Here is a 15,135-nt window from a genome sequence, read left to right as displayed (position 1 = left end):
GTACTTAGAATATCCTAGGCTATTGACAGTTATGATTTTGAGTATTCCTGAGTAATTCACAAATGTGTAATCTGTAATTTTGTTGAGTGAAGAATTAATCTATGTGGAATGTGTACTAGCCCAGTTTTGAAGCAAACATATAGGCAGAGAATTAGCTTACCTGATTTTCTGATTTCTGCAAGTCAGAAGAGTTCTGCAGGAACTGTTCTTTAATAATTAAACACTATATATGTATGAAAATTAGCGCTGAGAATTTCAGAATACCAGTTGCTATTCCTGTTAATAAAAATGAAAATGTCTAAGAAAACGATGGTTTGTATTCTGAAAAATTGGTTTTGAGTAAAATAATGAGTGGAATGTGAAATTCAGTACTGCAAAGTTATCAGTGAGTGTTTCCAAGTAGTAGGAAAATTGCTCATCAAGTTCGAGACAGAGAAAACCATTTAGTGAGCATTGAAAACATAGTTAAAATGATATTAAGAAAGAACATGACTTACATGAGACTTAATAGAAATGTTATTCATGTGAAAGCAAGAAGCCTCTACATATATTTCTAATGAACTTAGGGATATGTGAAAATTAGATATTCTCTCACAAATATCATGTTCTTTATATCCATTTAAAGTCTTTTACTAGATAAAATGTCTCAATCATTTTAGAAAATGTATTTAGATTGAGGTCAACTTCATGTAGTTGAACTATTGAATACATTTACAAACCAATTTCTTACCTCAGAATTTACAATACCGTATTTTCATAAGACTAAATGGAGATTATTGTTTTGATTGTTCTTTCCAAAACTTTAATGGTGCAGGGTTTTATCATTAGTACCAAGAGAAATGGGGAATGTTTTTTATTTGGGAACTGAAATAAGACTAATGAATCATCAGTCTTTTTTCTGAACTTTAAAATTTTTATAAATATAAAATACAATCTTAATATATTGCAGTTTTATATTTGCATGATTATTTCATTAATATTTATTGCTACCATGAAGTCAGGAGCCACTTATGTTATTGCTTTTTATTGTATCCCTAGCAACTATACAAATTCTAGGTTCAATCAGGATTTTCAGATGCTTTTGTGTCTGCCTGGTGAATGCATCTGTGGAGGTGATATGACATGAAATGGTTGGCAGAGGAGACAGCAGGTCAATACTTCAGGGAACCTTTCGAACAGACATATTGTATATGTGTATGGGTTCTTATAAATGCACACATTTACATGTGTGTCTATCTATATATGCATATATGACATAGAGAAGAAAATGGGGAATTAAAATTTCTAATTGGAGTTGATTACTCTGTGCTGTACATTTAGCAGTAATGTTCCAAATTTTTAAGGGAACTCAGATATTTACCTAGAACCTAATATTGTAATTTTTTGTGATAAACTTAATATATTACATTGCTTTTTTTGGTAGGAAATTATCAGCACTTCACAATAATTGTGTTTATTATGCTTATGCAAGATAGGAAAATAATTTTTAAATTCTTATAAGTTATTATAATGGTCTTTAGCAATTTTTAACCTCAGCTTTCATTTTACATGCGAGGAAGCCAAAGCACAGAGAGATGAAGGCTGAAAAAACAGTAATATGATAAAACCAGAAATTGAATTTAGAGCTTTCAACTTTTCTTTTAGTACTCATTCAACTTTGGAAGGATTTAAAGTCATAAATCACAGAGGTTTCAGAGTATGCTGTATGTTGTCATGTTGCCTGTAAGGACTTTAAAGTACATACCTATATTTACCATTCTTCATGTCTACCTCTTATTTTCTCATGTGATTTTCATGTCAGTTCTTTCTTCTCTGAATGGCTACTATCTCTTGTTCTTTATCTTCAGATTACTCTGTTTCTTTCCCCCCATTTTTCTCCAGAGCAGGTTTTAAATGTATTAAACTGTGTCATTTTGATTGTTTGATATATGTGCCTGAAAGAGCAGCAGGAAGTGGCAACTGAAGTTAATCCAGGATCTTCTCCATATGTTTGAGGCAGGGTCACTTTGCCCCTTTGGGATTACCCATCTGCTTCCCATCTGTCCAGCTATCATAGGCCTATGCATACGCAAGTGCCCATTTTTATCACTGCATAGAAATTTTTTATTATAGGTGTTTACTGTCCCAAGTTTGTTTGTAGACTAGGACAGTGTTCCTAAAGGTTCTTAGGTTGAACTTTGAAATGATTGTGAGTGAAGTTTAAAAATAGGATACACAAGAATTTGATCTTCATGTCAATTTATTTTATTATATTGTTGCAAAGCTGTTTTTTCCTTTGATTAAAAAAATAAATAGAAAATGGGGATGAAAGTATTTTGATTCTGAAATAAAGAAAAAAAGAGAAAGAAAGTATTTTAAGATATAATTTCTGTTGGGCTGTAGTGAACATTTTGGATTTATTTCTCTGCTGAATTACTACTGAAATCGCCAGCCTCATCAAAAGAAATGGTCAAAATCACCTGAGAAGTTGTAAAATTTTTATAGACATTTAATTCAATATAAGAAGAATACCATTAATTATATTTCTCTTTGTATTTCTTTACCTTTAAGAGTGGTACTATGATATATTAACTGACGTGTGGCCTTTAAAGATCCGGTCATTAAAATCATTCAACAAATAATAGATGTAATCTCTAGAAGAAATTCAAAGACAAATAATACATTTTTGTGCTCTTGAGCTTACATCACAAGAGAAATAAACATGTAAAGAACTAATTACAGGATAGGCTAAAATAATTGCTAAGTAAAGATATAAGCAAAGTGTCTTAAGAGTAGAGGAAAAAGGAAACCAATTCTGATTTAGGGAATCAAAGCTGGCTTCACGGACAAGGTAGCATTTACACTGTTGAAACACCTTTCCAAGGACTCTATTCCATAGGCTCTAGGGCTGCCAAACGCCTCGAGAGAACCACTGTGCACATCTCTTCCTAATCCATCCTTTTTGATATAATGTCGATAATTTGTAATTAGCCCAGGAGAAAGAATTTACAATGAGGAAATAGGCAGATGCTGCATGCTGGGGCATCACTGGAGCTTCCCCTTCCCTTCAGTTTCATGAAATACTGCACCTTTCAGTTTCATGAAGCTCCTCCACAGAGAAAATTGTGTTGCAGATCTGGAAAGTATCTTCATTCTAATGGTGAATACTTGTAGTCATTGCTACTTTAAATGATTTTTTAAACATAATGTTTGAATTGCCTTATTTCTTTCAAATGAATTTAAATAACCGAGTGTTTTTTCTTTTATGGATTTTACAAGTATCATCTTCTTGTTGATGATTCAGCATTCAGATTGCCTATACTGTACCATTTAATACTCTATTATCTGTGTATAGTATTGTGGTAAATAATAGTGTTAGAAATTGTGGTGAAATTACAACTCTTAGGGGACATTTTAACCTGCAGACCCTGGAATATAGAATCCTGCCTTGACTCATACACTTTTTGAGGAATTGTGCAAATAGAGCAGATTTCCCTGCTGCACAAGACTCAGCCAGACTAGGGAGCCTTCCTAAGCCTTGTTAGGCTAGACCACTGTCGCCAGGTCCACTATATTATGCTAGGAACTAAAGAGGGGAAGAGAGAGAGAGAGAGAGATTGGTGGGCTGGTTGATTGGGATTCAAACCCAGACTTCATGCAAGAATGTCACACCTTTATTTTCCTTTAATCCTTCACACTACAAAACATGCCCTAGCCAATGTCCTTGACCAGCCACACTCCTTTTCTACTTTTCCTTTATCCTCTACTTAGAAGTAAAATTTGGGTGAGGAGTGATAAGGAGAAGCAGATGTGAAGAGCCTTAAGTTTTTCCTAGAGTTCTGAGTATGGTTTTTTATTTGTAATTGTTTCGTTCTGTGCCTGCTTAATATCCCTTTTTTCTTTCTCTTAGAAATTAGACTATAAACTTCTAGTTAGCAGGATTTTTTTGGTCTCATTTGAATAATATTGTTTCCCCCATTTCCCCTGCAGGCTCCAATGTCTGGAATAATACTAGCTCCATAAGAGATGCTTGATAGTATACTTGTTTGAATGATTCATAATTCTAAAAGATGAAGCATAGATGTTGACATTATGTATTTGATTGATTGCTTGATTGATTTCCCTCAGGACACAAGTTAACAGAGAGTGAGAGAAACCAGTTATTGGCAATAGCATCATCATTGTTTGTGGCATCCCAATTAAGAGCACAACATTTTCAAGAACATGAAAATTCAAGGTATGTTAGATCATTTAAAACAAGACATGAACAGAAAAATATTAATTATCTAAAAGACAGGAAGTTACTAATTAAAGATCTAACTAATCTCAATTCTAGACATTCTTATGAGTGTTTGAAGTATAATAAAGTTTTAGTGCTTAAAAATAGTATTGCTCAATTTGGTTCAAATGAATTTTTTATTTTATTTATTTATTTATTTATTTATTTATTTATTTATTTATTTTTAAATTTCTTTATTGATTAAGGTATCACATATTTGTCCTCACCCCCCCATTCCCATCCCACACCCCTCCCCACACATGCCCCCACCCCCCTGTTGTCCTTAACCGCTGGTTAGGCTCATATGCTTGCGCACAAGTCCTTTGGCTGATCTCTCCCCTTTACCCCCACCCTTCCCTACCCTCCCTCTGAGGCCCGACAGTCTGATCCATGCCTCCTTGTTTCTGGGTCTGTTCTTGTTCATCAGTCTATGTTGTTCATTATTTCCACTAGATGAGTGAGATCATGTGCTATTAGAAATACACTTATAAGAACCGAAAATGAGACAAGCAATAATGGTTCTGGTGACAGGCAAATGAATCAGTCTGTAGTGAGTTTCTTTCTGGGCCAACAGTTCTTTTGAGACCCAATTACAATGTCCAACAGTTCCTTATGTGTACATGTCAGCACTGACATTACAGTTCTGGATGGTGGAGAAATGGTGGTAATGCAGGTCCGACTCTCTCTGGTTTGGTCCTGGGCAACCTGCAGTGATGCACAGCTGCTAACTGCTAGTATGGGAAGGCCACATCAGCGTCTTCCGTCTCTGGACTGCTTCTCTTCTGTCTTCATGGCTGGAGTAGTCCTGTCGATTCCTCTCTGTTGCTGGAATCCACATGGTCTCGGAGTTGTTTTCTGAAAATATACAAACATATTCTCGACCAAAAGTTAATAAAGGAATATTTTCTATAAATTTGACTTGGGATCCTATTTCATTTTTTTTGCCCAAATGATTTTCCTCTGGCTTGTTTTGTCACCTTGTGTGTTTTTCATGGGTGTCTTGCTTTTAGCCTTACAATTAATTTTCTAAAGTATTAATTTTCTAGGTGTAATTTACTTTCAGGATATTTTTCCTTACATGATATTCCTCTACTATCCCCTCTTTTTTGGTTTAAATGTTAGGAGGCTTTTGAAAATTTTATAATGTAGTCTTGATGGCTTTTAAATTTTAATTTTTTGCACTATAATATTACTGTTTTAGGTTCATTACATGGTGCACAATTTTATCATGAGATGAAGTACCAATAAAAATTTTAGTTAACACTTTAGGAACACCTTTTTGTTCAGTACAATTAATTTTTCTAGAGTATTCGCTTGTTTCAACTAGCCAATTTAAATTTGCCTGAAAACTTGACTACTATTTTACTGTCAAATGTATTACTCTAACAACAATTTACCCTATAAATATTAGTGGAAGGGATTATTTGCCTTCTTGAGTAGGTCCTGAGCATTCCTGGTGGTAGGCTGGATTTAGATATCGTAAACCCACTTCCCCACACCATGGGTACAAGACAACTCAAACAATTCTTGTTGGAGTGAGAGGGCAGCTGCTGTTGGCCAAGTCTCTGTCGGTCACCTGGGTCCTGATCTGAGCTGGGCATGGGAAGCACGAAGCAGCCATGGGGGCAGGAGACCTCCCTCAGAAGGGGCTAGGGTTCAGGCCCCTGCAATGTTAGGGGGGGCGTGAGGGTCTGTGCCCCACCTCTGTTGATCCCCAAATTCTCTCCTGATGGCCCCTCTGCGACTGTGCCTGTCTTAGGTTGTTCCTTCCTTGAGGAATCTTTTTTTTTTTTTTAATATATTTTATTGATTTTTTACAGAGAGGAAGGGAGAGGGATAGAGAGCTAGAAACATCGATGAGAGAGAAACATCGATCAGCTGCCTCCTGCACACCCCCCACCGGGGATGTGCCCGCAACCAAGGTACATGCCCTTGACCAGAATCGAACCTGGGACCTTTCAGTCCGCAGGCCGACGCTCTATCCACTGAGCCAAACCGGTTTCGGCTCCTTGAGGAATCTTACCCGTCTCTGGCTAACCAGCCATCCTCCGGGGCCAAGCAGGGTGACGTGAGGTTCAGTTTTGTCTCCTTGGTAGCCTATGCCCTCGTGGCCTCCATGCCCAGCACCTGCCTTGGGATCCCCTCGCCTGCTGGCGGGGCCCCAGCACTGATCACATATCTTGTGGAACCCGGGTTTCTTCTCCAGGGAGGGCTCAGTTCGCCCCACTGGGTGAGAGACAGATCCATGGCACCAGTCATCACGAGACTTCAACCTCGACATGAACAGAGAGCTCATGCAACAGCTGTGAGCAATTGAATTGTGAGAAGAGGGTCTCTCTTGGCCTAAAGGGTAAGAGGGACCAATATAGAATGCTCAGGTGCCCTCCCAGGAGGCCCTCTACACAATGAAAAGGAGTAAATCCTTACATGTCCTTTTTAAATTGCTGCCAGACATTCAAAGAATTAGTTTGTACGTTTGCTTGGGATAATTGTATATTATGCTGTTGTAATTCTAAAGTATGAAGAGATGTGTTAAGTTTGTCCCCAAGCACCAAACAGATGATTTTTTTTTTTTTTAATCCCCAAGGGTGCGAGGAACTATTATAAGTACTGGGGGTGATCCAAATCTGGGGGAAATTTTAGTGATAGTGTAGAATAATATCATGTAAGGATATTCATTGTTCTAGTCCATGGCAATTCCCTTTCAAACTGGCTGTCCATTTCTTTTTATATAGACAAGTTCTTAGTTACATTTTCTGCACCTCTACCGGGGCAAGTAGTGATAGTAGTGACACCCTTTCTTTGGTGTCCACACAAGCCAGAAACCTCTCTTTAATTGTACACACAAAGGGGCATTGTTTTGATTTCGTGTCATACAAAAGGGAAGCTGGGTGGAGACCCCTGTGTATTTATACTTTCTTGCCCCACCCATGGACCTCCTGGATGACCAGGGTGTTTGGTATTATTGGTAACTACATTAGTCAGGGGATCAGCCCACGTAAGGGGTCTTACCCATGAAGGGTCAGGAGCATAAGACCAAAATACTTACCCTCTTGTCCCAGGTAAAATTACCGTACATCTGATGATTGCTAGCGTGGCTAGAAAGGCGTTCTCAGGCATTCTTGGGTTTCTGGTTCAAATTAATTTTTTAAATTCAAAAAGAAAAAGGATGTTTGCCCCTTTAATTTGGACTTTATTAGAGGTAAGAAAATACTCTGAAAACTTACAGGAAGACTGTTCAAGTAATTTGTATTTATTATTTCTGTTTTATTACTTTGTTAATCTTTTTTGTTTGTTTGTTTGTTTTAATCTTCACCTGAAGATATTTTTCCATTGATTTTTAGAGCAAGTGGAAGGGGAGGGGTAGAGACACACAGAGAGAAACATTGATGTGAGAGAGACACATCAATTGGTTTCCTCCTGCACTCACGGGATCAAATCTGCAACCCAGGTACATACTCTTGACCCGGTGAGAGCTGACGCTCTATCCACTGAGCCAAACCGGCTAAGGCATTCTTTGTTAATCTTGATAAAAGTTTTAAGAAGTATTATAGTAATAAAATTTAGGATGAATCTTAGTAGTTTCAAAAATATTAATATGAGTCCGGCCGGTGTTGCTCAGTGGTTCAGCTCAACCTATGAACCAGGAGGTCATGGTTCAAATTCCTGGTCAGGGTACATGCCCGGGTTGCTGGCTTGATCCCCCAGTATGGGGTGTGCAGGAGGCAGCCGATCAATGATTCTCTCTCATCATTGATGTTTCTATCTCTCTCTTTGCCCTTCAGAAGACACCACCAAGAAAATTATAAAACAAGATAGCAAATGGCAGAATGTATTCAGAGTTATCTAATAAAGGACTTGAATATATAATATGTAAATAATTGTTATGATTCAATGGTAAGCCAAACAACCCAATTAAAAAATTTTGGCCTAGATTCTTTATCAAAGAATTTATGTCAGTGGCAAATAAGTTCATGAAAAGATGTCTAACATCATCAATTATTAGATGAATCCCAGTTAGAACCCCAATACTATACTACCACACACCATTAGAATAATTTACATTAAATGGTGAGTGGATAAATAAATGTATAACCATGCAATAGAATACTGGTTAACAATAAAAAAGTATGTTATACATGTATCAACATACATAAATCTAAAAATAAAATCATGTTAAGAAAAAGAAACCAGCTAAAGAAGACTATATGTGATTTATTTTATTTGAAATTTCTAGGAAAGGCAAAGTGGTTGTCTGGGCATGGATGTTGATGTCACAGAATTACATCTGTATACAGTCAGTGCCCCATACCTTAACCCAATAATTATTCCTATTTCAGCATCATCCCAGAATCCTCCTCCCCTGCTACTACTGTTGAACTCATTACACTTTAGAAGTTCCAAAAAATTATACTAATAAAATACATAGGCTAGAGCTTAGTTATGTAGATACTTGTGCACATGTTACCTATATAACAAGCAATTATTTTATTTTTGGTTAATTTATTTTCTACTGAGCTTATCATTTATTTAGTATGCCAGTTTATTATAAAATTGGTACCACCCATAAAAACAGAGACCTATAACATCTAGATAAATATACTGGCCTTTTTTGTTGTTATTGTTAATCCCCATCTGAAGATATTTTTTTCATTGTGTTCCTCCCCCCGAGTGAATGGGAGAGAAGAGCGGTGGGGAGGGGAGAGGATAAGGAAAGGAAGGGGAGGTAGAGAGACATCAATATGAGAAAGACACATTGATTAGTTGAGTCATGCACTCTTGGGATCAAATCTGCAACCCAGGTACGTACCCTTGAGACTGGGAATCAAACCCATGTGCAGGCCAACATTAATCACTAAGCTATGCCAGCCAGGGCTATATTGATCTTTTGACAAAGTATAATCTTGTGTAGACAAAGTGACTTTATTTTTGTTTGTTCACAGAAGAGGTCCCCGATAGCAAAGCTGATGTATGCTCACATTTTGGCTTCAGAATCATGTTTTCATTATTGGCTTGGGAATCTAGTCTAGTGTTAGCCTCCAGGTGTGGCTACATATTGCTCTGTCATGGGTGTGCTCATGTAATGTTTATGCTTCCAAACCCAGTGGCCTGCAGCCCTTCCTTTGTGTTGCTTGTTTTGGCTGCTGATTTTATTTTCCCAATTTCTCTATGGGTTTCACTCTTTCATCATTTATGACTTGGAAAAAGACATTAAGAATACGTACCCACAGTATTTGGATAGCAAAAAGATAGCAGTGCATTTTAGAAAAAAATGTTAATGTGAGATACAATAGCAATTTTTCTTAGGATGACTATAACAAATTTGGCGAGCATAATTAAAATCTTACGTAAATATATGCTGACTTACAATGGAGTTATTTTTCTTTTTATCTGTTCTGTTCTTAAACACTTTTATTGACAGAAATGCATCATTAAAAGTTGTGTTAAGCAATCACTTCATGTTACTTGAAGCTAAAATTATTTTGTTGGCATTGTGGTTTGGTATAATAATTTGTTTCACTAACAGTTAATGATTGGAGGAAAAAATAGTGAGGAAAACAATTTTGCCCCTTTCAGTAATCTTTTATTTAGTTTTGCTTAAAAAAGCCTATTTTCCTGAGGGCCAAGTATTGCTCACAAGTCAGGATTTACTTTTCTAAGCTTGCTTTACTCCTCTGCTTTACTCTAGTCCACCTCTGCCATCCCAAGCTCCTCAGATACAGTGAGGGCCACTCTGCCCTCTGTAGGTGTCTCTACTTCCTCCTTCCCCATTAGTATTTATGCATCTGTTGCTTTATTTCCTTAAGTTTTGTAACTATGCAAATTGCCCTGCACCCTTTCTTATGATTTAGCAGTTAAACTTTCTAATTCCATGATTTAATCTTCCTATTAAACTGTCTGACTCATTTATCACTTCTAGGGAGAGCCAGGGTCACTTTCCTGGTGGTAGACTGTCTGGTGGCCAAATCTCTCTTCCCTAGTAGAGGGCTGTTTTGCATTACTTTGCATGGTGTGAGAATTTGGCAGGGGTTGTGGCTCAGACTAAGACCTCTATTCCCTTTTACATGTCAGTCCTGGGGGTTAAGCCATGCTGAGGTGAGTGTGGGCAGTTTATGTTTTCATCTATTTTAAGGTATTTGAAAGTAAATGTTGATGCAGGTATCCTATATAATAAAAAGGTAATATGCACATTAACTCTCACACCCTCACAAGATGGCTGCCTACGACCAAGCCAGCAGGGGGGTTAGAGAGGGACGACCAAACAACTGAACAAGTAGGCTGCATGGAGCGACCAGGCCGGCAAGGGGGTTAGTGAGGGACACCAAACGACTGAACCGCAGGCTGCGTGGGGCGACCAGGCTGGCAGGGGGGTTAGTGAGGGACGTGACCTTCTCTCCCCCTCCATCTCTTCCCTTTTCCCCCTCTCTCACCACCCACTCTCTTCTCTCTTTCTGCTTCCCTCCCTTCCTTTACTCTCTCCTCTTCTTTTCCTTCTCTCACTTGTGTGCCTTGCATGCACACACACAACACATACACATGAGTAGATGTGTGTATGTTAAATAAATACATTCTGTGGTTCTTTTGGCTTCTTCACCTGAAATTTCACAATGGTTGACATGGTGCAGTGGAACCAGCATTGAGATGTCAAGAGTCAGGATTTTGGTCCCAGTGCTACTATCAAGTATCAAGGTGGAACAAGCCTTTGTGCAAATGTTTCAACTTCTGACTCCAGTTTCCACTGAGAAATGGCCCTGTTGGATTGGACAATTCCTGAAATTTTTTTCAGCTCAGTTCCTATTTGAATTGCATGAGGCAGACACTTTTACTTTCTGGTTTCTACTTTAGCCTTCTATTTTTCTCTTGGTATTTGAGCAGAGGTTAAAGACTCAAGAAAAGGAACACCTTCACTATAGGCTACGGTTATGCTGATGAAAATATTTCCGCCTGAAAGGTTTAAAAATGAAGCATTCACTTTGTGGAGGATTACTCTGGGTGTATGGAGTCTGTGTGTAATCACCACTTTGAGCTCATACTTTGTAGAACATATCAAGTATCTTGACTGGCTACAGAGCCTGTCATCAGTTTAACTCTTTTAGTCACAGTAGCATAATGGGAAATTATATTCACTTGAATAGCAGTCGTTGTGTCTACATTTGTATTGCATTTTCTTTTCTCATCTGGCTTCCTGATAAAATGGAGAATCAATTTTTTAGTGACTTTTACCTGACAGATGAAATTATCTGTGTGTTGGTTTTGTGTGTTTTTTCTGTTAAAAAAGTATCCTTTCCTGGTTTTAGATTTATAATTTATTTACCCATTATTAAGTTTTCAATTAGAAGAAAAAGTTTAAGGTTTTGAAATATGATTTTAATCATTGAAAGATATAATTGTAAAAGAAACAAAAAAATAGCTATATGAAAACAATTCCCAAGTAAAGGCAATTATTTTTATAATTACATATTGGCTCTTTTACTTAAATGTCTCTGAATTTAAAAGGATATATCAAATTATTAACGCATTTTCACCATCTGTGACACTAAAACACAACTTTTATATTATACTTGTTTTATATTTGTTCTCAAGTTCACTACTTCATTATAACTATTAAGTTGATGTTTTAATAACGGACTGTATAATAAAAAATAGTACTTAGGACATATATTCACAAACATACATAATCATACTATGCCTCTGGAAATATCTACTTTCACTTGAGCAATAAATTCAGTAAAAGTAGCAAAAGGGGAGAAAACATCAATTTAGTTAATTTCCTTTATGCTTGCCTTACTTTTAGTATCTCTATTATGATATTTTCATTTATTTAATTAGACTGTCCTGGATGATTTAGAAAGCTATGTGAGATTAAGCACAAAATAGTGAGTAAGTGGATGAAATGTCATATTTATACAGTTTTTGCTAAATATTACATTTTAAGATATATCTCTTTAATTCTACGATAAGAGCTGAATGGAAGACAAAATAGCCTCATTATTGCAGGAGAATTTCTCTGTTCCCTGCAATGACTCCAAAAGCTCTTGCACACTTCATCAGTATTATTGTAATTCTTTGGCTGCAGGATATTTGGCAGCTGTTGCACCCCACTGGCAAATCCTATTCATACTTCTTTCCCATTCACCATTGCCATTGGAGAATTGATTTCTCTCTCCTCTACTCTAACCTTTCCCAATTCATTTTGGATTGTTCAATGTGAAACATTTTAATTTCATATCATACAGCTATTCAGCTCACAATCCCTTTTTTAACCTGTCACCAGGGTAACAGCATAGCATGCTTTCTTTAGGCAATCAAGTTTTTATTTCACATGCTTAATGTTGCATTAAATGTTTGCATTTTGTTTAACCCCCTTAAATACTTTGAACTCAGGATATATTTTACAGGATAATGAAATTCTTGATTTTTGGATCAAACTAAACCAACACTATCACTACATTCCGAATAAAATGTCAAATGATTAATTTACATAATTCAAAGATTAATATTAAAATCCAAGTTAGCTGATCTGTGTAAGGAAATTTTCTGTAGACAGTGGAAGAATACTTGTATATTTGTATATGTAGCCCTGTTCCAAAAAAGGACTTACTAGTAAAGGTGGTTTTGAGAGATTTGTCAGTGAGATAAGTAAAAATTTAAAAGAGTAATGGAATTAGCAAGTGGAAAAATTTTATCTTTTAAAGACATTACTTCATTTTTTAGTATAATTCTTTTTTCTCGATTTGTGTGTATACCATAATGATTTATGTCTCTGATTTAAGATGAAGTAATGTACTGTTGTGTGATTGAGAGTCTCTTCTAGGAGATGGATTTGGGCATTGTGTTTATCTATTTAGTACTACCTTTTCCTTAAAATAAGTAAGTAAATTAAAATGATAGATTACAGAAGATGAAATGCATATATTTAGATCTTGATTCTTTTAATTGAATATATTTAAATTTCTATTTATACTGGTACGTTTTCATCTTTATCCCAAATAATAGTTTCAGTGAAATTTGTTCTGTGAATAAATTTTAAGAATTTGGGATATTCTAAGAAATATAAAAAAAATGTATAAGAAAAGGAACATCAGAGACTGGTAACCTATGTTATTTGAAAGCATTGTTATTTTAGAAGATATTAGCATAGTAGTTGTTTAAATATCCTAATATAATATTATACAATCCCACATTAATGTATAGGATAAACTCAGAATTAAGCTGCCTATTTTTATAAAACCATCTTTTTATTTTACCTTTTTTGAAACTTTTAAAAGTAGATATATGTATGTGTATATGTGTGTGTGTGTGTATGTGTGTGTGTGTGTGTGTGTGTGTGTACATTGATATATATATCAATTCTCTGATCCTTGATTTAGTGTTCTTTGTAATTTCTGGTTTTCTGCAGTGTGTTGGACTAATTCTTATTTTGAGTGCTCATATGAAACTAATAGTCCTGGATCTAGATAGCATTGGTCTACAGGACTAATGTTCTTAACCATCTATTTTACAAAGGTCACTTTCTTTCAGTAGAGTAAATTCCTGAATATACAGTTTAATGATGACTTTTTTACCTACAGAGTTAGTTATTAGATCACTCCAAAAATAACAAATAGCACTCCGTATTATAAGATGCTTGGGCTTAGAATAATGGCAAAACAGTTCCTGTCCTTTAGGAGGCTTAGGGTAGAATGGTGTAAGAAGATATTACAAAGATAAGTATCAACTCTGAAGATTAGGCAAAGTTAGAGGAAATGGCAAAGTTGTTGTCCTGGTGAGGGAAAGGAATATCATTTGCAGGGTTGTCACATTATTAAAATGTCCAGTTTTTTATAAAAAGTTACAAGACATGCAAAGAAATATTAAATGTATGGTTCGTTCAAAAGATAAAAAGTAAATAGAAACTGTCCAGGAGGAGCCCCAAATGTTTTGCACAGTATTCAGTGACATTGACCTCTTAAAAACATGTGCAACGGGCTAAAGGAAACCAGATATGAAGAATTAAAGGACAGCATGGTAATCATGTATTGTAAAATAGAAAATAGCAATAAAAAGGTAGAAATGACTGAAAAAAGCAAATAGGAATTCCAGAGATGAAAATACAGTGCCTATAATGAAAAGTATACTACAGGGACTCATCAGCAGATTTGAGCTGGCAGCAAAAATAATCAGCAAATTTGAAGGTATGTCAGTTGATTTATTCAGTATGGAGAACAGAAGGAAAAATGTACAGAGCCTCAGAGACCTGTGGGATACAATCAATGCATCAACATATACATGCTGTGAGTCCCAGAAGGAGACTAGAAGATAAAGGAACAGAAAGAATATTTAAAGAAATCATGGCTGAAAATTCCAAATTTATGAAAAACATTCATTTGCACAGTGGAGAAGTTTGGAAAACTCCAAGTAGGATAAGTCCAAAGAGATCCACACCTACATACATCAGAGTTAAACTGTCAAAAACAAGAATCTTAAAAGCAAAAGAAAAATAGCTTATCATGTAAAAGGGATCCTCAATAAGATTTTCACATTTTATCAGATAGCATAGAACCCAGAAGAGAATAGGTTGCATATATAAAGTACTGGGGGCAGAGGTTGGGGGGAGGGAATGTCAATAAAAAATTCTATATCCAGCAAAAATATCTCTTCAAAATGAAGTAGACATTAAGAAATACCCAGGTAAATAAAACCTGAGTAAATTTGTTGCTAGCCGTTCTACCCCTCAAGAAATATGAAAGGGCCCTGCCTCACTTTGTTGGAGTGTTGCCATGTACACCAAAATGTGGCTGGTTTGATTCCAGTTCAGGGCACATACCCAGGTTTCTGGTTTGATTCCTTGTCAGGGCGTGTGCGGGAGGCAACCAATGGATGTTTCTTCTCTTATT

The 15,135-nt window shown here is 36.2% G+C and overlaps 1 protein-coding gene across 2 annotated transcripts in view; it reads left to right on the top strand.

Annotated features, from left to right (window-relative positions):
- The window catches only part of PCCA (propionyl-CoA carboxylase subunit alpha), a 377,531-nt gene that overhangs the window by 219,556 nt on the left and 142,840 nt on the right, over nt 1-15,135 (top strand). For both annotated transcript variants that reach the window (XM_079779445.1, XM_079779444.1), the window contains exon 18: nt 4,108-4,216. In XM_079779445.1, the coding sequence (XP_079635571.1) occupies nt 4,108-4,216 (109 nt within the window). The remainder of the gene's footprint in view (nt 1-4,107; nt 4,217-15,135) is intronic.

This window comes from Cnephaeus nilssonii (assembly GCF_951640355.1).
Source record: "Cnephaeus nilssonii genome assembly, chromosome: 8".
NCBI classification, from domain to species: domain Eukaryota; kingdom Metazoa; phylum Chordata; class Mammalia; order Chiroptera; family Vespertilionidae; genus Cnephaeus; species Cnephaeus nilssonii.
Note: the sequence above shows the minus strand (reverse complement) of the source record. Positions and strands in the feature narration are given on the sequence as shown.